The 27447-nt window shown below is 36.1% G+C and overlaps 1 protein-coding gene across 1 annotated transcript in view; it reads right to left on the bottom strand.

The window, feature by feature from the left end:
• Window positions 1-27447, bottom strand: part of LOC150103769 (uncharacterized) — a 230117-nt gene that overhangs the window by 9139 nt on the left and 193531 nt on the right. Inside the window, 8 exon segments of the mRNA XM_090397146.1 lie at window positions 8604-8755; window positions 14734-14880; window positions 15384-15735; window positions 16054-16130; window positions 16133-16325; window positions 16327-16359; window positions 22005-22083; window positions 25008-25171. Of these exon segments, the coding sequence (XP_090253272.1) occupies window positions 8604-8755; window positions 14734-14880; window positions 15384-15735; window positions 16054-16130; window positions 16133-16325; window positions 16327-16359; window positions 22005-22083; window positions 25008-25171 (1197 nt within the window).

Here is a 27447-nt window from a genome sequence, read left to right as displayed (position 1 = left end):
TAAAATCAGAGGGAGCCAAATCTGGGAATAGGGTGGATGTTCCAACAATTCATAGTGCAGATTCCTTAATTTTCCCTATTGCCAAAACACTTTTGACGGCAGGTGCATTGTCCTGATGAAAGATGATTTTTTTCTTTTGCAAACCGGGTCTTTTCTCACGAATTTTTTCGTCTAGTCTGGTTAAAAGATCGGAATAATGTTCCCCAGTTATTGTTTTACCCTTTTCAAAATAATTAATAAACAAAATACCTTTAGCATCCCAAAACACCAATGGCATGACCTTTCCTGCTAATGGAACCGACTTTGTCTTTTTTGGAACTGAACAACTGGCTTCTGTTCACTGTTTTGACTGCTGTTTGGATTCTGGTGCAAGTGCCATCCATAGTAATAAATCGATGCACAAAATCAGTTTTATTCTAGTTAAAATGCTCCAAATACTGTTCAGAGATTTTCATGCGAGTGCATTTTTGATCTGCTGTGAGCAAGAGTGCCACCCATCTTGCACAAAGCTTTTTCATTTGCAATTCTTCATGCAAAATATATCCTACACATTCTTTTGAAATGCCTATAGTCTCAGCAATTTCACTCACTTTGACTCACTGGTCATCCAATACCATCTTGTGCACTTGATCAATGATTTCTGGTGTTGTTACACTTTTTGGACATCCTTCACATGAATCATCTTCAAGGCTGGTACGGCAACGTTTAAACTGAGCAGCCCATTTCTTAATTGTTGAAAATGAAGGAGAAGAGTGACCATAAACTTTTATGAACTTCAAATGAATTTCTTTTGGCATTAAATCTCTTTTTATAAAGAATTTTATAACTGCACGATACTCAATTTTATCCATTTCAAGGGATACATACAACACTTCTGCTTCAGACAGCTATAAAACAAACTACTTGATAGAATGACTTCCAATTTCCAGGGTGAATGCTGGTCTTGAAATTCATGCTTGCTGTTGTTATCATTCAGGAAGTGAGAGGTGTGATTGAAATCTGATTATCGGAATAATGAATTACAGGTAACCCTCGTATAACGCAGATGTTATTCGAGGTGCCATAGAAATGCTGCGTTATATTCCGAAATTGTTTTTTTTAAAAAAACAAATTATATATCCAACAAAAATATATTTTTATTTAATTCAGGTAATTCATGTCAGTTAAGAAAGCATATAAACTATGACACAAATACATAGTATAAAAATTACAAATTATAATTAAGCTTCATTGCACATAATGCATAAATGTCTTACGCAAGATAAAAATAAGTGCATATTTTAATCTTTCATAGCACAAGAAAATGGACAGATAAAATAACTAATGAAGAGGTCTTAAAAAGAGTAGTCTGTTAAGGAAGATAAAAAGAATCAAGGGAAACTGGATTGGACATATTCTGAGAGGGAATGGAATCATCAGAGATGCCATCGAAGGAAAAATAGACGGAAAAAGACCCAGAGGAAGAGTAAGGAAAACAATGTTAGATGACATGCCCAATGGAGACAGGTACATTTAACCTTAAAAGAGAAGGCTCAGAACAGAAGAGAGTGGAAGGAAAGTTTCTGCTACTAAAGGAAGAACCTGCTCAATTGCAGAATACTAAAGAAGAAGAAGAAACACGAGGAGTTGAGGATTGGTTAATAAACATTAGTTTTGTCATCACCTGATGCATTACTACAAAACAGTCGAGTAATTCTGGCTTTGGAAACTTTGAATCCAGGAGCTGATCTTTCATTTTTCGAAATATAGGTGCGTTTTGGCATTTTTTCAAATATAACCAGGATTCATCAGCATTGAACACCTGGTCTGCATTATAAATGTTTATGAAAAAATTAGTTTTTTTGTTTAATAAGATTTCCATCCAAAGGAATTTTCTTTTGAGTGCATCTTCTTTCCAAATCATTAGAGATTTCTTCATTTTTCTCTTAGAAAATTGCATACAGGAGCAACGAGCTTTGCACTTACTGTTGACCCAGCAATAAACACTTTCTAGGATTTTATGTTCATTGTGTTTGATTGTTTGAATTGTTGATTCATTTAAATTCAAAGTCCTTACAACAACTGGTTTTTCTCCATTTTTCAACCGATCCACGATTTTAATTTTTTTTCTTCAAGAGAAATTTTTTTCGAGATGAATTTTCATTATTCAATATTCATTTTTTCCCTTTCAATGCAATTTGTGGCTTACTATAAAAATAATTTTTTTACATAAAGCATTACATATTAATTATGTATGTAACTTACATATTAATTATGTAACTCACCATATAATAACGTGCTAAGCTTGAGATAACACACTTATGATTTTTAATGTGCTTTCCTGGCAGAAAACGAACACAATTTTCAACAATAAACACTTTATACAGTATACATTTGACATACATGCGTGCTAAGTGATTCCGCTAATATAAATTTGCTAGTTATAACTAGCTGCGTGATATGGGCAGACACAAATTTAACGAAGATAAAATTTGATGTTTAAGTCGCGTGGTGAAAAATATATGAAAAATAAAGGGTTAATACAATTTGTAGACCGCTTATACGAGGGTTACCTGTACTGACCATTTAAAACTATATATTTAGAAATTTATGTACATTTAATCATACAAATACAACATTTATTTTACAAATGATATTCTATCTCTTTCAATTTAGCTACTTGAACACAAATTCTACCCTGCAGTTCTTTATGAACTGGTCAATAACATCGCCATAAAAAGTTGGTTGTAACTTAATTTTCCCAAGCAACACGCACACTTGTAAAGGCTGCTGAAGCTCACTGGCTAGAGCTACTTTCACTGTGTATGGCCTGTGTGACAACGTGAAAGGAGCAGAAATGGCTATGCGTGCACATGAAATCATAGTGCTACAGCGAGGACCAGGAAGCTCCTACAACTGAGCAAGGCAAGGTATCTTTGACTAGATGAGCAAGCATCAGCCTTCAATACACAACACAAAGCTCAATTATTGCCGCGCAAGCCTAAGACGTCTTCTGTCTATAAAAATAAAAGCCAAAATAGAAGGCTTATAAATGCATGCATTATTAACAAATAAATAGTAGTTCTTTCTCAATTAATGTGCTTGCGCAGCAAGCATAGCAAGCATGGAGAATTCGCCACTGGCAATTTCACATGGATGCTTATGACAGATGTACCAACTTAGAAAAAAAAAAATCTTGCCAACAATGTAGCCATGTACAGTCGAGACAGAGAACTTTTCAGAACGCTCTTGTAGATCACGAATCTAGAATTTCACTCCTCTACAAATTATGGTCTTGGCAATGTCACCCACATACCACTACTGAGAATCCCTTCAGTTAGACCTTGCAGAATCATGATAGCACAATTATAAGCAAGCTGATCTCCTAAAGCTTTATTATTAGATTCAGTAAAGTATATTACCTAATGAAGAATAACTAGTTTACAAGTTGTATTCTTAAAATCACTTTTTTTTTTTTTTTTTTTGATGATGACTGATGCACCAAATAGCTGATTGGTTCATTTGGCTTAAATTACAGCTGAAGTGACTGTGTGTAAAACTGATATTTCTGTTAATTTCCTGTGTTCTCCAGCAAGTTTAACTCTTCTACAGATTGAAAAGAATGGATATATATATATATGTATATATCCATTGCATATATATCATCATCATCATCATCAAATTCCTGCCAGGTAGCCTCAAGGGGCGTACAGGATATGACAGTACTACATGAAAAATTACATCATTACTAACTTCCAATCTACAATTTTCCTCCAAATCAGTCAGTTAATTGCCAAAATTCCAACATTACCAGATCTTATATTTCTATCGTCTAAGGCACTTTGTACTGTATCAATCCACCTATATCTTGGTCTTCCTCTGGGTCATTTTCCTGCCAACTTGGCAGACAACACTTGTTTTGCTAATCTTTCCTCGCCCATTCTGTTTAAGTGACCATAGCACCTGAAATTAGCTCTGCTAACGCATTCCTGGATGCTAACAATGTCAAGTGCTTTCCTAATATTCTCATTTTTAATATGACATTGCCATTGATGCCATCTGTTCACGCCTCTAATCTTTCTCAGGACTCTCTAATCTGCAGACTCTAGTCTTTGGTCAAGTGTTTTACTTCTGACCCAGCTTTCACATCCATAAGTTAAAACTGGTTTGAACACTGTCTTGTATACAGCTAATTTAGTGTTCTGACTAATTTCTCTCTTATTCCATATGAATTTATTCAATTGACTTCCTACTGTACCAGCTTTGTTGATTCTGTTGTCTACTTCCATATTTAATTTACCATCTTCACTAAAAATCGTGCCTAAGTAGCTGAAATGTTTTACTTGTTCCACAGGTTCTTCATTCACAACACAGTTGACATTTTCAATGATTCTGTCTATTTTCATTGTCGTTGTCTTTTTATTGCTGACCTTCACACCATATCTATTACAACAGGTATTCAATTTAGTCAGAGAATCTTGCAGACTTGTAGTGGATTTATTTAAAGGTATAACATTGTCTGCATAAATCAGAGAGCTGACATAAGCATCTCCAATTTTGATATCATGTTTAATACCATTTTCCTTCATAATGTGATCCATATGGATAATGAATAACAGAGGGGATAATGTACATCCTTGTCTCACACCAGATTTAACATTAAACCATCTTCCTGTACTTCCTTCAATTCTAACTGCTGACTTACAACTCAAATAAAGACTAAGTATTGCTTGATATAATGCCCCACTGACACCATATAACTGTAGCGTATTGAATAGCTTCTCTCTTGCACCTTGTCATATGCCTTTTCTAAATCAACAAAACTTAAATACAAATCTTTGTTATATTCCCATGATTTCTCCACTATTTGTCGTAAAGTGAAGATCTTATTCTGACTGCCTCTATTTGACCTGAATGCAGCTTGTTCTTCAACAAGCTTTTCTTCCACAATTCTTCTCAACCGTTTCTCAAGCATACTTCCATAGATCTTACCAGGAACACTCAGTAAGGAAATACCTCTGTAATTCTCACTTTCACTTTTATTTCCCTTTTTATATATGGGTACTATGAGAGCTCTACTCCAATCATCAGGAATTCATCCCTCTGTTCAGGCACTCTGAACTATGCAGTACAGCCACTGTAAGACTTTTATACCACCATACTTCAGCATTTCTGGTCAAATATCATCTACTCCTGCTGCCTTTCCACATTTCAAGCCTTTGATGGCTTTTTCTACTTCAAGTATGTATATGTATTCCTGACTGTATGCCTGTGGAGTGTTTTTTCCCATTGTGCTATAACTGCTTGTTTCATTTAGCAATTTTTCAAAGTAATTACTCCATACTTCAAGGATATCTTTTTCTCCTGTTTTCATGTCACCTTTATCATCTCTAACTTCTTTTATTGCACTCTTTACTCCATTTCTAAGCTTCTTCAACAACTTCCAGAATATCTTACCACCTTCTTGATATTTATTTTCTATGTTCTTGATAAAGTCATCCCATGACTTTTGTTTAGCTAGTTTTACACAGTGTTTCGCTTTCTTACATTTGTCTCTGTATTCTCTAAGAGCAAAAGCTGACTTATTTGTCAGGAACTTTTGATATGCTTTCTTCTTTTCCTTCACTGCCTCTTTAACTTCCTGTGTCCACCATGGAGTTCTAATTTTTCTATCCTTGCAGACAACTTCACCACATGCCTCTCTAGCTGAATTACTCAGGGTTTTCTTCAAGGCTTGCAACTGAATCTCCAAGGTTTGGTTCCAGTTCTCAAACACTTGTCTCTGTATTCTCTAAGAGCAAAAGCTGACTTATTTGTCAGGAACTTTTGATATGCTTTCTTCTTTTCCTTCACTGCCTCTTTAACTTCCTGTGTCCACCATGGAGTTCTAATTTTTCTATCCTTGCAGACAACTTCACCACATGCCTCTCTAGCTGAATCACTCAGGGTTTTCTTCAAGGCTTGCAACTGAATCTCCAATGTTTGGTTCCAGTTCTCAAACTCTTTCGTTTTTCCTTCAATATTCTTTGTGTATTTTAGTCTACAGTTCACATCTGAGAGCTGCTCAACTTTTATTCGCTTTAAAACTTTCTTACATGTCATTCTTTTCAATATGAAATTCAATTTTATCCTGCTCAAGACTAAATAGTGATCATTTACAATGTCAAATCCTCTGTACAGCCTGGTGTCATGCACAGGGAGAAAACATCACTATCAACAATAACATAGTCAATGAGACTTATCTTATTCCTTGCCTCTTCTCTCCATGTGAATTTGTGCCCATTTTTATGTTGGAACATGGTGTTAGTAATAACCAGTCCATGTCCTGAGCAGAAATCCAACAGATATTTGCCATTATTATTAGCTTTGCTCTTTTCTCCAAATTTTCACAAAACATTTTTGTATGTCTGACAATCACTTCCTACTCTGCTATTTAGATCCCCAACAAGGACCAACTTTTCCTTTTTCATTGTGTCAGTAGCTTTCTCTACAGCCTCAAAAAATTCCTCCATTTCTACCTTACTAGACCCTTCTGTGGGACCATAGGCACAAATAAGTCTCATTGTCCAGTTCCCCATTCTCATATTTGCCCACATTACTCTACTTGACACTGCCTGCAATTCAAGAAGATGAGCCTCATATTTTGTGTTGAATACCATGGCTACTCCTTTTCCTTGATTTTCATTGCCTGAATATAACATTTTGTATTTATTGCTCAGAAAGTTTCAACAGTTTTTGTATTTTTTTGTTTCAGTCACCCCTATTATGTCGATCTGGCACTTATCTAATTCCTCCACTAGCTCCATTTCTTTGCTATTCAGGCTTTTTATGTTGATAGTACTGATCTTTAACTCTGGTGATGTTGAGTTGGGGTGTGTTTTCAGATTAGTTCCAGTAGCTGACTTTTCGCTGCTCACCCTGGTTCCCTGGCAAAAACAACGGGGACCTTGTTTAACCGGGCAACGCCCCAGCCGGCATGAAATTTTGTCATGTTGTACCATCATTTTGTATTTTGGTTTAACCAATAGGAATACAATTTGGTCGGCTAAATCCCAAATTGCCAGCCCATCCTCGTTCGATCAGTATCCAGGTAGATACCCAACAGGGTGCACCACAAGAAGGTGAGGATTGGATATTAGGTCAGAAGCCCTGGTCGGTTCTCCGCATTCCTTTAAAGGCTATGTGGAGGCCTTCTCTCAGTTATACAGCTTTGACCCTTAAGCGTTTTTTATCAAAATTACTTTTTGCATGAATTTTGGGACACCCTGTATATATATATATATACATGCAAGGGGTGTCCCAAAATTCACGCAAGAAGTAATTTTGATAGAAAACACAGGTTTTTAATTAAAAATTGTAATTTCTTATTGATTCATAAAGTATACAGTATAGGGTTATGCATGGAATAGCATATCGGGTAAATGGCCTCCATGGCTTTGCTGGCACATACGCACTCTTTTGTCGAAATTTTCCATGACTGTTTTGCATAAATGTGGCTGAATTTCATTGATACAGCGCTCAATTTCCTCCTTCAAGGCAAGGGTGGTCATGGGCTTGTTGGCATAAACCTTAGACTTCAAAAAACCCCAAAGAAAAAAGTCCAACGGCATTAAGTCACATGATCTGGGCACCCAATTCTGATCACCAAAACGGGAAATTACACGACCAGGAAATGACTTATGCAGTAATTGAATTGTTTCTCGGGCTGTATGGCATGTGGCACCGTCTTGTTGAAACCACGTGTCGTCCACATCCATATCTTGCAATTTAGGCACAAAAAACTGGATTATCATGTCGCGATAGCGAGTATCATTAATTGTTATTGCCTTACCAGCCGCATTTTCGAAGAAGAATGGGCCGATGATGCCTCCAACCCAAAATCTGCACCAAACAGTGACACGTTGTGGATGCATTTGTTTCTCAACAATCACTCGTGGATTTTCTGAACTCCAAATGCGACAATTTTGTCGATTAATGAAGCCATCAAGATGAAAATGAGCCTGATCGCTGAAGATGATTTTGTTCGAAAAATAAGCATCCATTTGTTGTTGTTCCATAATCCATTCAACGAACTCTCTTCGCTGTGTGTGGTGATTTTTAATAACCCTGAACTGTCAGCTCTCACGCTGTCTTTTTTTTCTCGTTCACAACACTTTACCGTACAAATGGCGCTAAATTTAAATCTTGCGTGAATTTTGGGACACCCTGTATATATATGTATGTATATATATATATATATATATATATATATATATATATATATATATATATATATATATATATATATATATATATATGCATTCCAAAAAGATTTTCCATCAAATATGGATTAGTTGTACAACAAGTCCCAATGAGACATTTTTAGGATTCTGAATTGATGGTGTAGTTGAGCTGCTTGATCCTTAATTCCCATGATCTGATTCCAGTTGTATTATTGTCATATAACTACGATAACAATGAGAGAAATACTGTTACTATGGTGCATAGTATGCCATCTCTTGATGTATATTCCACTGGAATCTTAAAGAGATTACCACTAAGACAGCTTATATGAAATAATAAAATCTCACCACTTATTAAACAGCCTCTGTAGTTATAATTCCACTGATATTAAAAAAAAATACCTGAAAAACTCCTTGGGCATCAGCAGCTACAGCAGCATGAAGAGGAGTGCGTCCTGTATTATCCTGTGCATTGGCATCTGCACCAGCATCAAGAAGTTGCTTAGCAGCATCAGCTCTTGCATGTCGTGCTGCCAGATGAAGGGATGTTTCTCCTAAGTTAAAAAAAAAAATAATAATCTATCTATATATATATATTAAATGTTAATGAAAGTCATATAAATATGTGAGAGGTACCTTCCACGATGAGTCAAAAGACTCATCGTGGAAGGTACCTCTCTCTCTCTTTCTCACACACACACACACACACACACACACACAGCTCATTATACGATGACTTAAATGCATTTACTGTCTCTACACTCACTTCAATTTCATGCATTGTGTTCCAATCACATACCATTCGCTAGAGAAAAAACTACTCCACACTCCCTTATTCACACCTTCCAGAGCTGGCCTTTTCTTTTCCTCCTGTCTCCAGCCAATCTAAGAAATATCTCATCCACTTAATCTGGTATTTACCACTTGCCAACTTATATGTCACAATCATGCCTCTTCTCCCCCAAGATATGAATTAAGTGAAACTAATTTTTCATCATCATCATCATCATCATAAAATTCCTGACATGTACCCTCAAGGGGTGTACAGGATATGATAATACTACATGAAAAATTTACATCATTACTAACTTCCTATCTACAATTTTCCTCCATATCAGTCTGTTACTTGTCAAGACTCCAACATTATGAGATCTTATATTTCTATCTTGTAAAGCACTTTTTATTGTATCAATCCACCTACATCTTGGTCTTCCTCTGGGTCGTTTTCCTACCAACCTGGCAGAGAACACTTGTTTTCCTAATATTCAAAAATTAGGGGGTGCTTAAGGGTCAAAGCTGTATAACTGAGAGGAGAACCTCCACATAGCCTTTAAAGGAATGCGGAGAACCGACCAGGGCTTCTGACCTAATGTCCAATCCTCACCTTCTCGTGGTGCACCCTGTTGAGTATCTACTTTGATACTGAACGAACGAGGATGGGCTGGCAATTTGGGATTTAGCCGACCAAATTGTATTCTTATTGGTTAAACCAAAATAAAAAATGATGGTACAACATGACAAAATTTCATGCCGGCTGGGGCGTCGCCCGGTTAAACAAGGCCCCCGTTGTTTTTGCCAGGGAACCAGGGCGAACAGCGAAAAGTCAGCTACTGGAACAAATCTGAAAACAAACCCCAACTCAACATCACCAGAGTTAAAGATCGGTACTATCAACGTAAGAAGCCTGAATGGCAAAGAAATGGAGCTAGCTGAGGAATTAGATAAGTACCAGATCGACATAATAGGGGTGACTGAAACAAAAAAGACCAAAACTGGTGAGATCTTTCTGAGCAATAAATACAAAATGTTATATTCAGGCAATAACAATCAAGGAAAAGAAGGAGTAGCCATAGTATTCAACACAAAATACGAGGCTAATCTTCTTGAATGGCAGTCAGTCTCAAGTAGAGTAATGTGGGCAAATATGAGAATGGGGAACTGGACAATGAGACTTATTTGTGCCTATGGTCCCACAGAAGGTTCTACTAAGGTAGAAGTGGAGGAATTTTTTGAGGCTTTAGAAAAAGCAACTGACACAATGAAAAAGGAAAAGTTGGTCCTTGTTGGGGATCTAAATAGTAGAGTAGGAAATGATTGTGAGACATACAAAAATATTTTGGGAAAATTTGGAGAAAAGAGCAAAGCTAATAATAATGGCAAATATCTGTTGGATTTCTGCTCAGGACATGGACTGGTTATTACTAACACCATGTTCCAACATAAAAATGTGCACAAATTCACATGGAGAGAAGAGGCTAGGAATAAGAAAAGTCTCATTGACTATGTTATTGTTGATAGTGATGTTTTCTCCCTGGTGCAGGACACCAGAGTGTACAGAGGATTTGAAATTGTAAGTGATCACTATTTAGTCTTGAGCAGGATAAAATTGAATTTCATATTGAAAAGAATAACATGTAAGAAAGTTTTAAAGCGAATAAAAGTTGAGCAGCTCTCAGATGTAAACTGTAGACTAAAATACAGAAATATTATTGAAAAGAAAATGAAAGAGTTTGAGAACAGGAATCAAACCTTGGAGATTCAGTGGCAAACTCTAAAGGAAACATTGATTGATTCTGCCAGAGAGGCATGTGGTGAGGTTGTGTGCAAAGATAAAAAAATCAGAACTCCCTGGTGGACACAGGAAGTTAAAGAGGCAGTGAAGGAAAAGAAGAAAGCATATCAAAAGTTCCTGGCAAATAAGTCAGCTTTTACTCTTACAGAATACAGAGACAAATGTAAGAAAGCTAAACAGTGTGTAAAACTAGCTAAACAAAAGTCATGGGAGGACTTTGGCAAGAATATAGAAAATAAATATCAAGAAGGTGGCAAAATATTCTGGAGGTTGTTGAAGAAGCTTAGGAATGGAGGAAAGAGTGCTGTAAAAGGAATTAGAGATGATAAAGGTGAAATGAAAACAGGAGAAAAAGATATCCTTGAAGTATGGAGTAATTACTTTGAAAAACTGCTAAATGAAACAAGCAGTGATGACAGCACAGTGATAAAAAACACTGACCAGGCATGCAGTCAGGAATACATATCCATACTTGAAATAGAAAAAGCCATCAAAGGCTTGAAATGTGGAAAGGCAGCAGGAGTAGATGATATTCGACCAGAAATGCTGAAGTATGGTGGTATAAGAGTCTTACAGTGGCTGCACTGCATAGTTCAGAAAGCCTGGACAGAGGGACGAATTCCCGATGATTGGAGTAGAGCTCTCATAGTACCCATATATAAAAAGGGAAATAAAACTGAATGTGAGAATTACAGAGGTATTTCCCTACTGAGTGTTCCTGGCAAGATCTATGCAAGTATACTTGAGAAACGGTTGAGAAGAATTGTGGAAGAAAAGCTTGGTGAAGAACAAGCTGGATTCAGGCCAAATAGAGGCTGTCAGGATCAGATCTTCACTTTACGACAAATAGTCGAGAAAGCATGGGAATATAACAAAGATCTGTATTTAAGTTTTGTCGATTTGGAAAAGGCATATGACAAGGTGCCAAGAGAGAAGCTATTCAATACGCTGCAGTTATATGGTGTCAATGGGGCATTATATCAAGCAATACTTAGTCTTTATTTGAGTTGTGAGTCTGCAGTTAGAATTGAAGGAAGTACAGGAAGATGGTTTAATGTTAAATCTGGTGTGAGACAAGGATGTACGTTATCCCCTCTGTTATTCATTATCTATATGGATCACATTATGAAGGAATGTGGTATTAAACCTGATATCAAAATTGGAGATGTTAATGTCAGCTCTTTGCTTTATGCGGATGATGTTATACTTCTAAATAAATCCGCTACAAGTCTGCAAGATTCTCTGACTAAATTGAATAGCTGTTGTAATAGATATGGTATGAAGGTCAGCAATAAAAAGACAAAGACAATGAAAATAGGCAGAATCATTGAAAATGTCAACTGTGTTGTGAATGGAAAACCTGTGGAACAAGTAAAACATTTCAGCTACTTAGGCACAATTTTTACTGAAGATGGTAAACTAAATATAGAAATAGACAACAGAATCAGCAAAGCTGGTATCGTGGGAAGTCAATTGAATAAATTCATATGGAATAAGAAAGAAATTAGTCGGAACACTAAATTAGCTGTATACAAGACTGTGTTCAAACCAATTTTAACTTATGGATCTGAGAGCTGGGTCAGAAGTAGAACACTTGACCAAAGACTAGAGACCGCAGATATGAGAGTCCTGAGAAAGATTAGAGGCGTGAACAGATGGCATCAATGGCAATATCATATTAAAAATGAGGATATTAGGAAAGAACTTGACATTGTCAGCATCCAGGAATGCGTTAGCAGAGCTAATCTCAGATGGTATGGTCACTTAAATAGAATGGGAGAGGAAAGATTAGCAAAACAAGTGTTCTCTGCCAGGTTGGCAGGAAAACGACCCAGAGGAAGACCAAGATATAGGTGGATTGATACGGTACAAAGTGCCTTAGACGATAGAAATATAAGATCTGATAATGTCGGAGTCTTGACAAGTAACAGACTGATTTGGAGGAAAATTGTAGATAGGAAGTTAGTAATGATGTAATTTTTTCATGTAGTACTGTCATATCCTGTACACCCCTTGAGGGTACATGGCAGGAATTTGATGATGATGATGATGATGATGATATTCAAAAATTATGAGCTAAATGATGTACTCTTTAGCATATAATGGAATGCTTGTTAAAATGAACCTGAGCAGAGAAGAAGCATCGAAAATTCACATGTGTATGCCAAGCTAGTGCTTTAGCATCTATTCAAGTTAATTTCTTAAACAGAGTTCCTGACTTCATAAGTTAATTTTTTCCTAGCACAAGCTCATTAAGTGAAAACTCATAAAGCAGGAATTTGTTTCCATTAGATTGTTTACATGTTTTAAAACCGGAGATTATGTTCTCAACAATGTAATTTGATCATAGTAATATCAAATAAAGGTCAACAAAATGATAGTTTATGCTTAAATAATGATTTTGCTTTATTTAAACAAATGAAAACATAGCCTTTTAACACCAAGCAAATTATAATAATAAAGAAATTATTTACGTCATGAATATTTATTCTTCATCATCATATGTACTCGTTAATGGTTTGTCTTTGCCGTTTCTTTTTATTAACATTACTCTTTTTATTAACATAATCTTGTCTGCCTGAATGCATGCAGAGTAGTACTGAATTGTATAGATGCATGTGCGGTTGAAATGCTGTGTTTTATGAATGTTCAGCATTTATTTATTGCAATTAATGTTCATATTTCCAATTTTTGTTGATACTTGAAAAGAAAGAACTCTTAAAGCAGGAACTGCCTGTATATAAATGGACCTTATTTAGAAAGGAGGAAAAAAATCAGCTAGCACCTTTTATTTCCTTCTATAGGGAGTAGGCAAGGCCTTTAAACCACATCTAGCTTTTGGAGACTGAGTGGGCAGCTCAGTCTTCACTAGCAGCCAATAGATAGCTGGCCCATGACTATCATTATCACTAATTATAAGTGCAACCGATGAAGAGACCAGCAAACAAGTGCTGCATCTCTTGGTACCTAACCCTAACAGGATATGTTACTATCTGAAATGTGGGTTCTATGGTCAATTTTCTTGAGTTTACAGGACAAAAAACTCTAGGATGAGAATTTCCAGGAGGAAAAAACCCACTTTCCCATGCCAGAGATCAACTAACTTGGGAACCAGTTGAAGATAGGCTTATAAAAAGTTCCTTCATTCAGCAACTAGACTTGAACTTAAGTCTACCTTCAGCTTAGTGTAGAGGATACAAGTGCCACTTTCACTGAGCTACAGAGGCTATTATAAATCATTTAATAAAACACATCAACAGGGCAGTGGTGAGAGGGCCTGTTGATGTGTTTTATTAAAACTTCTTGAAAGATTTCAAGAAAACAGAAAGGAGCACATAAAAGATATTTCAGTATTAGCTCAGTAAGAAAATATCTACTAATCTCTTTTATTCCCCAAAGGGTGAGGCTGTTTCAGTCCTAGCTTTTGGAGACTGAGGGACAGTCGATCTCTACCCTTAGCCAATCAGAGATAGCTTGTCCAAACTACCAGTGCTTTTAAATGGTATCTGGCAAAGAGAGTACAGTAAAGAACTGTCCCCGTTTCGTGGTCCCTAACCCTATATATTATCATATGAAAATAGTGTGAATTATAGAATTCGCACTATTTTCATTTTCTTGAGTTTTCCAAAAACCCGATTGCTAGTGCCAGAGATCAACTAACTTGGGAATCGGTCCTAAAAAATAAATAAATAAAAGCACAGAAAAAGTTTCTCTAATTGCCAACTACAATCAAAGTTAGAATGTACTTTCTTCATTCTAACTCTTCTGACAGCCTAGTGTTGTGGTTGGCAAAAGCCATTTCTGCAGGACTACACAACCCTTCCATAACCAAATATTAACATGTAAATTTTTTTGCATGTTTTCGTTCAATCCAGAAAGTGGCAGATTAATTTTTGTAAACTGTTGTATTACTTTTTATGAAAGGAACACATCAAAAATAAATACTAATGATATTCTAACCTGTATGCTCAGTGGTCATGTTGATCTTAGCTCCTTGAATAAGAAGGTCTTGGATCATATTAGCAGAACCATCATCTTCTTCACGTTCTTCTCCTGTATCTATAGCTGCTCCACGAAAAGAAGCTAACATCAGAGGTGTCAAGCCACCTGAAACAAATTGAAGGAATGATTAAAATACTTATAATCATAATATTCCACTTGATTGTTAAAATGTGATTTTGTTCACAGAGTAATTTCTATTTTTTGAATTCAGATAAAACTGTACCTGTTTCAAAATATTTCAGAGCTGTAAACACTACCCTGTTTAGTGAAGGCCTGAAATAGCTTGAAAAAGTTCCATATTTGGTCTCTAGAGCAGGGTTTTCCGAATTATGTAAAAAATAATTAAAATAAATTGTAAAGAAATATTAAAAATAATAAAAAAAGAAATAACCTCAGCCCTCCCAGAGTACTGATGTACTATAGATCGTTTTGGTGAGTGGAATCACATATATATTTTTTTAATATGCTAAAAGACAATTTAGAAAAACTAGAAATAATAATATTAAAAAATACCTCACCAGTACTTCATTCCTCCTCCTTCCCACTATTAGTATTCAAAATAACACATTCCCTTATCTTTTTTATAAGACATCAGAAAAGATATTCACCTGGACCCTGAACATCCACATCAACACTACCAGGTTCCAAATCTCCTTCTCCTTGAGGTGGTGTAAGAGCAAGAATATCTGGATTTCTGACATCAGCAGCATCTAAATGTTGCTGAGTCCAAGGCCGAGGATCATTCTCATCAAATTCAGTTGCTCGCATTACTGTATGGTTTTCCCCAAAAGTTGGTTCTGAATTTTTGTCACTCTTCATTCTTTTAACCGGTGGGTGATCAGCTGCATCATCATCGCTCCAGTGGCTATTATCTGGTGGTGCTGCAGTGTTATCATTTGCATTAACATCAACACGGTTTGCCGATGATTGCTTATTCAGATTTCTATGGGAGGAAAAAAACTCACTAAATAAAAGCAAAAATAAAGTTCGTTGATTGGAAAACTAACATAATAGAAAAACTCATGCAAAAATTTTCTGCTTAACTTATTCAAATTAACTTTCGTTAGCTTATGTAGTTTTAAAAGCAATTCTTTATTTAGATCAATCTTTCACAAACTAAGTATTTTATTTAATGAGAACCATAAAGGATTAAACATTTTTTTTTAATTGGATATATTTCCTAAACCCCCCCCCCAAAAAAAATAATAATAATAAAAATTCTAAAGCTTATAATGCAAGTTTCAAGTCACTAGTAGTTGGGTGAGAAAGATGACGTACCTCATTTTCTTGCCCATCTGGTCCTCTCCGTCTTGACCGCCTCCTCTGTCCACTACTAGTTCGAAAAAAACCTTCAGAAACCAAGTAATACCTCTGGCACGCTTTCGTTGTGTTGTTACTAGAACACCAATAAGGAGACCAAACAGAATGATAACAATAACTACTATTACAACATATACTAGGTTTGGATAACTTGTATCTGCATCATATGGAGGTTTGTCCTGATCAGCTCCACTAATCTCTTTAATCTGAAATGCTGTATCTAAAGCATGCCCGTGACTGAGCTGCTGCTAGAAACTGAGCAGCCTACAAAAAAAGAAATATGCTTAAATAAGGATTTTTCTTTATATGAACAATAAACAAAAAAATTTACACTGATTGATTGCAAAGCATACTATAAATTTGGTTGAAGAGCAGACACATTAATCCACTAAGAAGGAAACAATTGACACAATGGTTGATTATTATATTATAATATTATCAATATTATTTATAATATAGTGCAGTGTAATTAAGTTAACTTTGATATGAAAAGAGAAAAATTCATGGTTTATGAACATGACACTAATGAGAAATGAGAGTGAGGCAAACAGCAGCAGCAGGATCACAAAAATGGACTCAAGTAGACTGATATGATTTTTAATGCTGCTGACAAGAAAAATACTAAATCTACCTTAATTTCCTGTAAGTAACATACTTTACTTTTTCATGAGTCAATTTCCCTATAGTAGGGAAAACAACTCATGAAAAGACTCGGATAATAGTAGCATCAAACAATTAATCTACACAGTCTGGTTATTATGCCATTTGGAAATCTGAAAAAATTAGAAACCTAATGAATATCTCAGGAGAGCACTGTCGGTGCCAGGTAATTTTGCACCCTAGCAAAGTTTACAAGTGTGTCCCTTATTTCATAAACTAAAATGTTTCTAATTGACATTAAACAAAATAAAATTGTCTTTCAGTTAAATGAACAGGGCTTTTTTTTTTTTTTTTTAATTAATTTGAAAATTCTCTGTTATAATTCATTTACAAAAAAAAAGCTATAAAATACCGAAATTTAATTTTTTAAAATGTTAACCGTTTTAAAATATTTTATCTTAACTGAATTTTTAAATAGCGGTAAGTTCAAATCATTTAGGTAAGGAATAAAAAAGAACCAAGAGTTAAATAGTAAAATAGTGTGATGTGTGAGGGATAAGGAAAAAGAATCGATACCTAAATCATATATCACTATTTAATTTTGATATTTTAGTAAAGTATGAATAAAGCATAGCTTGAAGTTTTGCACCCCTTCATGTCTTGCACTCTAGGCGGTTGCCTAGTTTGCCTAAATGGTAGTGCCGGTGCCCTGCTCAGAGTAGTGGTTAAGGTATTGAAAAATGCATGATGAGGGTGCCTTCACAGAATAATAAAGTAGTACAATGCTTGCAGCTTCAGGGATTGCTAAAGCTGGCCTGAAAGGTTTCAGAATATTACAACTCATATAACAATCTCTGAGGGAAAAAAAAATGATGCATGTGTGTGTGTGTGTGTGTGGAACTGCAGAGATGGTGGTTATGACAATCTTGGAGCAGTGCAATGGTTTAAGAAACTGCAAGGGAAGGCACTCATTCAAGTACTAGTATAACCTTCATTTCTCTCTTCTGCCTCACTTTGTCTGCCATCACCTGCATTCATTCTGTCATTATTAATGCCTGTAATTGTTAGATTGCTCTTCTCTCTCTCTCTCTCTTTTCCTTATCTTCCTCAATTTCTGAATACTGTCATTTTCATTTAATTACTCACTGTCCGCTTTGCTCTGCACTTTTTTTCTTTGTCTACCTTGTTCACCAAAGGCCAGTCTTGTTTTCATGGTATTATATAGCTGTTTTCTTGATTAACAAGTTGTCAAGGTTACTTTGTATGCATAACTGTTTCTCACTTATATACGCTATGCTTTATTCTTTCACAATTATTTTGTTACTATCACATAGAAATATAACACGCACAGCACTGCACACACACACACACACACACATCACACACACACACACAGTTTATTACATGGGAATCTCCAAGGAGTCCAAAGACTCATCATGAGAGGTCCATACAAATGAACTGTTATTGACACAATGTCTATCATATCATACCTAGAGCCTCTGTTGCTCAGTCAGAAAGACCTGGATTCGATTCCCATCAATGATGTGAGGAATCTTTATCTGGTCTCTTTTTACAAAAGGTGAGTTAGTCGGTCTCATACAGGGGTAGGGGGTTTTCTCACCTGGAAACTCGGGTTTTTCTTCCACCAGAACAGGCAAACCAGCCCTGTGAACACACATGGATTACAGCCAGGAATACTTAAGACCCAGCCATAGGCCTGATTCATCAACTATACCAGTACTGAGCTTGGATAAAATGGGGGGGGATGGTGCCATACCTCCCAGTAAAAGAGGCTATGGCCATTGTATCATCATACGAAATAAATAAATATTTCTCCTTAAAGTTGTTCACTGAGAGAGAAGTCATGACTGCCACTGGCAAAACTATTCCACTCATTTACCACTCTCCAAGCAAAATACCTAATGCTTACACTCTTATTTTCTCTGATCCAGTCATACACTGGAAAATTTCTTTAGAATCTGCATCATAAAGTCACTTTAGTAACTTACATGTTTCTCCTCCACTCCATGTTTTTTGGCTATTAGTTAAATGTTGTAATGCACAAACCTTTAATCTTTCTTCATAAAGAGCACTCTACAAACTAGTCATCATTTTGTCACTTGCCCCTGAATCCTTTCCACCACTTCTACATCCTCAAGAAACCCAGGTGACCAGATCTCTGTGCAGTTGTCCAGATGTATTAAACCTATATTAATGCTGGTTAATGTTTTTTTAACATCCAGCTGATCCTTTGAGACAATTTGTCCACCTTTACAACATATTCTCTGAACTTCAACTCTCTGTCTTCCATTATTTCTAAATCCCTATCAACCTTATCAATTTCTTGCAGTGCAGTTCCATCTGTAGATAACTGCAAAGTGCATAACTTTATGTTTTGCTCATACTAAAAGTCTATTTAGATCATCCTTATTAACTACTACTCTCTCCAGTTTAGCATATCATCAGTAAACACCTGCTGGATATTCACCTTCAGATTATTCCTGATATTGCTGATGTACAAGTTGAGCAGTAGCAGCCCCCACAGAGCCACCAGTGGCATACCACTCATCAGCAGCTTGAAATCTGTTAGAAACCCATTTCCAGCTTAATAGAGTTATATGCAGTATTCTGTCAAATATTTTTGCAAAGGCCAGCAGTATTATGGTGTAGCTATTTCTGTTATCCAGTTCAGTCATCACTTTATTGTAGAAAGTAAGTAAATTACTAAGACGAGATCTCCCTTCACAGAACCATGCTGTACACCATAAAGTATCATATCCCTATCCATCCTTTTCTGAATTCTACCCCCAACCAATTTTTCAATACCTTAACCACTACTCCTGAGATATTCATTGGTCTCTAATTTTAGATCTGTCATGGAGGGCCACCTTTCTGTAATAGAACAGTTTAGTAAAGGGTAAGTGCCATTTTTCTTGCACTTTTAACATAAGTGCAAGAAAATACAGTCCACTGATATGCAGTTCACCCCATGGCTGTATTTACATTGAGATTTCTGAATATCTTATACAGTTCAAGTTTGTTTTCCTTCCTCTATTCTTGTCTTCATCCTGGTCACATCAGTCACTGCATTATCTCTACCTGCATGATACATGCTTGATCACTCATCAATTCAACTCTTCCTTCTACTTTTGCCACCACCTTCTTATTATCAGCATTCATTAAAGTTCCATAATTCTTCCATTTGCTTTCACATAACAAAATAACTCTTTAGGATTTTCTTTGGTTTACTCAGCTAATTTTTTCTCATTATCTGATTTTGCCTTTCACACTGTGTGCTCATCACCTTCTTGCCTGTACTTTGTACTACTCATTAGACTTCTGCTCATCATTGTTCCCCCTTATACACCCACTGTAACATTTCTTCTTTTGCAGTTCCTACTTAATAATACTGGTCATCCATTTAACTTGCATTGATTTATCCTACTATTCTAGCCATGAAATCTGATACTGCTTTCCTTAAATACCCCTTGCTCATTTCCTTTTCATTACACCCTAATTTGATCCAGGTTTAGGACTGGTATAGTTGATGAATCAGGCCTATGGCTGGGTCTTAAGTATCCCTGGCTGTAATCAATGTGTGTTCACAGGGTTGGTTTTCCTGTTCTGGTGGAAGAAAAACCCGAGTTTCCGGGTGAGAAAAACCCCTTACCCCTGTATGAGACCGACTAACTCACCAGATAAAGTTCCTCACGTCATGGATAGGAATCGAATCCAGGTCTTTCTGACTGAGGAACGGGGGCTCTAGGAGAGATATGATAGACATTGTGTCAATAACAGTTCATTTGTATGGACCTCTCATGATGAGTCTTTGGACTCCTTGGAGATTCCCATGTAATAAACTGTGTGTGTGTGTGTGTGTGTGTGTGTGTGTGTGTGTGTGTGTGTGTGTGTGTGTGTGTGTGTGTGTGTGTGTGTGTGTGTGTGTGTGTGTTATATTTCTATGTGATAGTAACAAAATAATTGTGAAAGAATAAAGCATAGCGATATAAGTGAGAAACAGTTATGCATACAAAGTATGCCTTGAAACTTGTTAATCAAGAAAAGAGCTTTATAATACTATGAAAACAAGACTGGCCTTTGGTGAACAAGGTAGACAAAGAAAAAAAGTGCAGAGCAAGGGGACATTGAGTAATTAAATGAAAATGACAATATTCAGAAATTGAGGAGTTGGAAGATAAGGAAAAGAGAGAGAGAGAGAGAGAGGAGCAATCCAATAATTACAGGCATTAATAATGACAGAATGAATGCAGGTGATGGCAGACAAAATGAGGCAGAAGAGAGAAATGAAGGTTATACTAGTTCTTTTGAATGAGTGGAATTGTATTTTTTTTTTTTTTTGTGAGAATTAAAAGAACTGTTGAAAGTAATGAATGAAATCAGTGAGAACAGAGAAATTATATTTATTACCATCTTCACCAAACAAGCCCACTGTTAGTGGAGAAAAACTGTAGTAGAGAAAGCAGCTGAAGAACAAAATAAAGCTGTTTAAGGAGTACTTGATTGAGGTCCAAGATGAAAAGTGTGGGATAATGTGTTGAGAAAAAATTAGTGAACTGGAATTGTTTGAAATGTCCGTGCGGTTAGCCTAGTGGCTTTGCACTTCGCAACCATATGCCTGGTGAAGGTGTTTCCTAGGTTCGATTCCTGTCGCCAACGTGAGGAGCTTAAGGAGCTTCCTCATCCATAGCTAAGTTAGCCGGTCTTGGGCATGGACAGTAGGTTTTTTTCCACCAGTTTATCTGTGGTTTTTCATCCTGCAAGCAGGCAAACCGGCCCCATGAACACACAGGGATACAGTCAGGAATACTTATGGGGGTGACCATCCTAACCTCATACTTTGGTTATGAAATCCAAGCATGCTTGGAAGGTTGTGGGCCTTAAAGGCCTGTTAATATCGTTGAGATAGATAGATAGAATTGTTTGAAATACTAGGCAACAATTTATAAATAAGCAATGAAGTTAGCACATTCTGTTAAAGTTAATTTATTTATAACAGAGTGGTCTTATCTTCTCAGATGCCATTAATTAGAGAAACAGAACATTTGAAATGCTATCCATGCCTCAAGCATGTGCTATTATGAAGTGTTATATTTAGAATTTGCCTAGACATGAAGAAATTGTAAAGGGATGTGATTATAATCATATGTTGAGAGAGAGAGAGAAATAATAACAGTTCTAATTAAAATATATCTCAACTTATTAGATTTCTTTATTGTTAATTCATACTTAGATAATGAAAATTAAAATTTTAATTTCTACATAATTAATGAAGCAATACAAATACTTGCCTTAGAGGCAGATTGAAAACATTCAATAGTAGGTGATTTTGTACATCTTCTGTTATCGATTTCTAAGAAAACTTGAGTTCTGTAATAAGAAATTACAAAAAATTTTAATCTGTTAGATTCATTACACTCAGCATAATCAGAATTAATTTACATCTCCAAATTATATACGTAGCCATGTTATTATAATATATTAAATATACAACAAAAATTTATTTCTGTGACAGCCATAACTTGCCAGAAAATAAAGGTAGAAGAAAATTAAGTAGCAGCTTCAAGATGACTTATAATTGTACATTTTTTTCTGCCGTAATTGCCTTCTACACTCGCCCGTAATGTCCTAAATTATATATATATACCCCTTTTGAGTTATGTTAGCCAATGTATTAAATATAAGGGACACTCCTAAACAAAAACAGGCTAAAATAGCCATTAATTATATTAATAATTGTACTGTCAAATAGAGTAGGAAACAGACAAATCCCTTTCGATATAAGAATAGCAAGTCCCCATGCTAGTCATGGGGACTTGCACTTTCTTGTAGTACACAGGCTGATATCCCTTTCACTTCCATAGCTATATTCATATTGAGATTTCTTAACATCCTAAACACCTCGACCTGGATGATGCACCAATGCAAAGTCATCGCTCATAAACTTAACTTTCACTTACCATTCATATCCATTAGCATTATCCATCTGTAGTGATCATCTGTAGTGACACATCACACAGCAAATGAGCTTTTTTTAGCCCTGTATGCATTGTACTGCTGATGAGCTAGATGATTACATTTATCTATATTTCCTCTACATTTTCATTCTTGTCCACTAAAAATAATGTTTACATCCTTCTTTTGCAGTTTCTTATGCTGTGGCATTGTTCAAAGCTGCCTCTTAAGTTTTCTATAATCATTTTGCAGTTCCATAGTACTTCAGAACTGAAAATTTCACATGCTTAGCCACCTCCCAGTTCTGTCACAAAACTCTGTACTTGGATTGCTACTGTTTAATTTGTACAATAATGATACCAGGAATGACTTGAGAGGAATATGTGACTGTTTGTTAACGATGCTAAACTCAGGCGAGCAACAGCTTCCTAAAGGAGTGATTTAAACAGACTGATGGTGTGGACAAAAGATAAGTTACCAGTTCAACATGGCAAAGTGTAAGATATGCAATTCGGGATAAAGAGATCACAAGCAAAGTATTATATTGATGGAACCGAACTGCAAGAAACTGATGGGGCTAGGAATTTGAGGATGATGGTGGAACAGAGATTTGAAGTTCAGAAAGGTTGAAAAAGTAGATATGAACCTGCAGCCTTTTGGCTCAAAGATTCATTTTAATGTAAAAAACACACTGATATGGAGATAAGAAGGTTATTATCATTCTTTATAAAGCTCTGATAGGATTATATCTGGATTACTGTGCATGCACAGATTTGAATGTTCAGATTTCTTGAAGATGTGCAAGCGTTGGAGAGGATCCAGAAGTGGGTGATCAAAATGATGAGGATCTCTGAGTACTCATTATGAGAGTAAGTTACAGGTCACAAAGTTATTATTATTACATGACACCTCCAAGGAGTCCAAAGACTCATCAAGGGAGGGCACCTACTCTACAACTCTCTGTCTCCACATTCAATCCACCAACTACAGCAAACTGCACCATCTACTGCCCACCACCACCACTTGTATTTTCACAGACAATCACAAACATCCATGCTCACGGTGGGATTCGAACCTGCAGCCTTTTGTCTGGAGAGCGGATATGCTAACCACCTGGCCAACCAGGTCGGCACTACATTATTATTATTTCGTGACACCTCCAAGGAGTCCAAAGCCTCATCGAGGGAGGGCACCTACTCTACAACTCTCCATCTCCATCATCTACACCAATGGCATCTACTGCCCACCTTCATTAGTATTTTTTGTCTGTAAATTGCATGTATCCTGAAGGCCGATTTTTCTGTATGCGAGATGAAAAATCCGAGTTTCCTGGAGAAAAAACCCTTCTACCTCCGTATGAGATTGGCTAACTCACCTTCAATTGAAAAAAACCCATATAAAGATTCCTCCTGTCATGACAAGAATCAAACTTAGGCCTTTTCCAATCGAATGGAGCAAGGTACCATCGTTCTTCCAATTGCACTATGGAAGTGCATAGTAGATAGTTTAGTAGATATGCAGAAAAGAGGAGATGTAGTAAAACATAAGTTATTAAAAGGGTTTTAAAGAGTATAAACTGAAGAAATTTTCCAATATATGACAGGTCAAGAGAGAACAAGGGCACTTCATTAGAAATTATATTAGAATGTGATAAACAACGGTACGAAGGACTACATTCATCTCTCCCCTCCTTTGAGAATGGTAAATGAGTGGAAGGAATTAGCATGAGTACTTTGTCATTGAATGAATTTAAGGAGCAATATACAATTCATATTATTCACATCTCCATGTGGGAAGTTCACATGGGGATGTACCCATATAATAATAATAATACCAATAGCAACTTAGAATCATGGATAGGCTAAGAGTTAGATAATCTGGAAACTCTGCTCTAGTGAGCAAAGTGTACTTTTTAAATTACTTTAGGTCTCCTGAGTGACACCAATAACTTTTGATTTGCTTAAAATTGTGCATTTCCTAGAAAAATATCCTTATATATGATTCCCATCAGCTTCATAAATTTCAAACTGATCTTCTCTAATATAGGTAGATATTCAGTTGATTATTAACTTAGTCACTCTGCTTAACATTTTTTCCAATACATCATTACTTATTCTTATATACAAATGTCCAACTTAGTTTTACAACATTGTTTTAATAAGGTGATCGAATGTTTACATAATAACAATGTTATGTAAACATTTTGCTGCAGATGACATTCAGGCAACAGCTGACTATAAATTAGAACAACTTTTTTCTTTGTATAGATAAGAATGAGAAAATTACAAACATATGAAATAAATATATATAGATAAATAGATAGATATAGATATACTAACCCAGAACGTGGACTGGGTAAATACCATCCAGAACCAGCAGACATGTCTCTGGCCTGCCATGGATAGATCATGAGATTTCCATTCTTATCTACCTTAATGCGAACAATTGTTCTCAATGCATGTCCTATGTCCCTCAGAAATGGAACAGTGTTGTTGTAAAACACCTGTATGAAACAAAAATAATAATAATAAAATAATTAAATAAATAAAGGAAAACAATTCTAATTAGATGGCATGTGAAATAAAGAATTATTATCAATATGAAATTTCTCATTGCTATTTCAGGGCAAGCATATGGGCATACATTCACTCATGTTGAAGTGAAATAAAATTTCTGACATTTTTGAAGAGATTCTGCTTTCGGGCGGATTTAATTCTCGATTTATCAGTCTCCTGCCAAATCTTTAAATTTTAAACCACTTTTCCTTTCTAAAATCTAGTAACACTAGCTATTTTTTTTGTGTGTGTGTGTGTGTGTGTGTGTGTGTGTGTGTGTGTGTGTGTGTGTGTGTGTGTGTGTGTGTGTGTGTGTGTGTGTGTGTATGTGTGTGTGTGTGTGTGTGTGTGTGTGTTATTTTAATTCTTGATTACACTGAAATTTCATGCAAATGTTTACTAGTGCTTTGTTTTTGAATTTTTGCATGTTTTACATTTAATTATTTAATTTATTCTTCATATTCTATTTCTCCTTTACAGCAGTGGGATCACGTTTTTGAATTATTTATATCCAGGCTATCTAGGTATAAAAGGTTGATTAATGAAGAGTTATAACAGTGATCCGAAGCAGCCAAGTACAGTCACAAGTCATTGACTACTCTTATTACAAGAATCGTGAAATTTAATTTTCTGAAACTATAGTGGGATGCTTGAGGGTCAAAGCTGTATAACTGAGAGGAGACCTCCACATAGTCTTTAAAGAAATGCAGAGAACCAACCAGGGCTTCTGACCTAATGTCCAATCCTCACCTTCTCGTGGTGCACCCTGTTGGGTATCTACCTGGATACTGAACGAACGAGGATGGGCTGGAATTTGGGATTTAGCCAACCAAATTGTATTCTTATTGGCTTAAACCAATATGCAAAATGATGGTACAACATGACAAAATTTCATGCCGGCTGGGGCATCGCCTGGTTAAACAAGGCCCCCGTTCTTTTCACCAGGGAACTAGGGCGAACAGCAAAAAGTCAGCCTGGAATTTAACCTGGAACAAATCTGAAAGCACACCCAAACTCAACATCAACAGAGTTAAAGATCTGTACTATCAACATTAAGAAGCCTGAATGGCAAAGAAATGGAGCTAGCTGAAGAATTAGATAAGTACCAGATTGACATAATAGGGGTGACTGAAACAAAAAATACAAAAACTGGTGAGATCTTTCTGAGCAATAAATACAAAATGTTATATTCAGGCAATGACAATCAAGGAAAAGAAGGAGTAGCCATAGTATTCAACACTAAATACGAGGCTAATCTTCTTGAATGGCAGGCAGTCTCAAGTAGAGTAATGTGGGCAAATATGAGAATGGGGAACTGGACAATGAGACTTATTTGTGCCTATGGTCCCACATAAACAACATGTAACAGAGGGAACAAGAGGTTCAAGAGTTTTGGATTTGGTTATAGCATCAGAAGAGTTGATAATAACTGAGATGACATCTCTCCTGATGCTATAACCAAATCCAAAACTCTTGAACCTCTTGTTCCCTCTGTTACATGTTGCTTATGTGGGACCATAGGAACAAATAAGTCTCATTGTCCAGTTCCCTATTCTCATATTTGCCCACATTACTTTACTCATAAGTTCCCGTCTCTACAAAGAGACGGGAACTTATGTGGAATTATAAAGCAGGTGATTATAATAGTCTTAGATGTCAACTTCGGGAAGTTTCATGGAGGGAGGAATTGGAAGGCTGAGATATCATTAGTGCGTGGGAAATTGTGAAAGAATATTTGTTAGCAGCAATGGTAAATTGTATACCACGAGTGAAGAAGAGGACACAATTTGGAGTAAAGTGGATGACAAACAATATTAAACAGAAATTGCATGCGAAAAAGAGGCTATGGAAGAGATATAAGGAGACAGGTGAAGAGAAGATGCATGAAGAATATAAGACACAGGCCAGAAGAGTGATTAGTATGTTAAGGAAGGCGAAACTGGAATATGAGAAAAGATTGGCCCTTAGATCCAAGGAAAATCCTAGGAAATTTTTTAGCTATGTGGCCAGTAGGAGGAGAAATGACTGTGGAAGAATGATATTGTGGGATAAAAATGGGAATAGAGTGACTGATGCAGAGGACATAGTGGAATTGTTCAATGAACACTTTATCGGAGTATTTCATCCTAGAGGAGTCAGTTTTAATGCTAGAGGGATAGGGCTGGTTCGAGGTTTAGAGGTACAGGAGGAGAGTGTGTTTCAGATACTGAGTACTCTGGATGTC

Source organism: Typopeltis vanoorti, chromosome 8 (assembly GCF_054136105.1).
Source record: "Typopeltis vanoorti isolate ZY-2024b chromosome 8, IOZ_Tvanoo_1.0, whole genome shotgun sequence".
Taxonomy (NCBI): Eukaryota; Metazoa; Arthropoda; class Arachnida; order Uropygi; family Thelyphonidae; genus Typopeltis; species Typopeltis vanoorti.
Note: the sequence above shows the minus strand (reverse complement) of the source record. Positions and strands in the feature narration are given on the sequence as shown.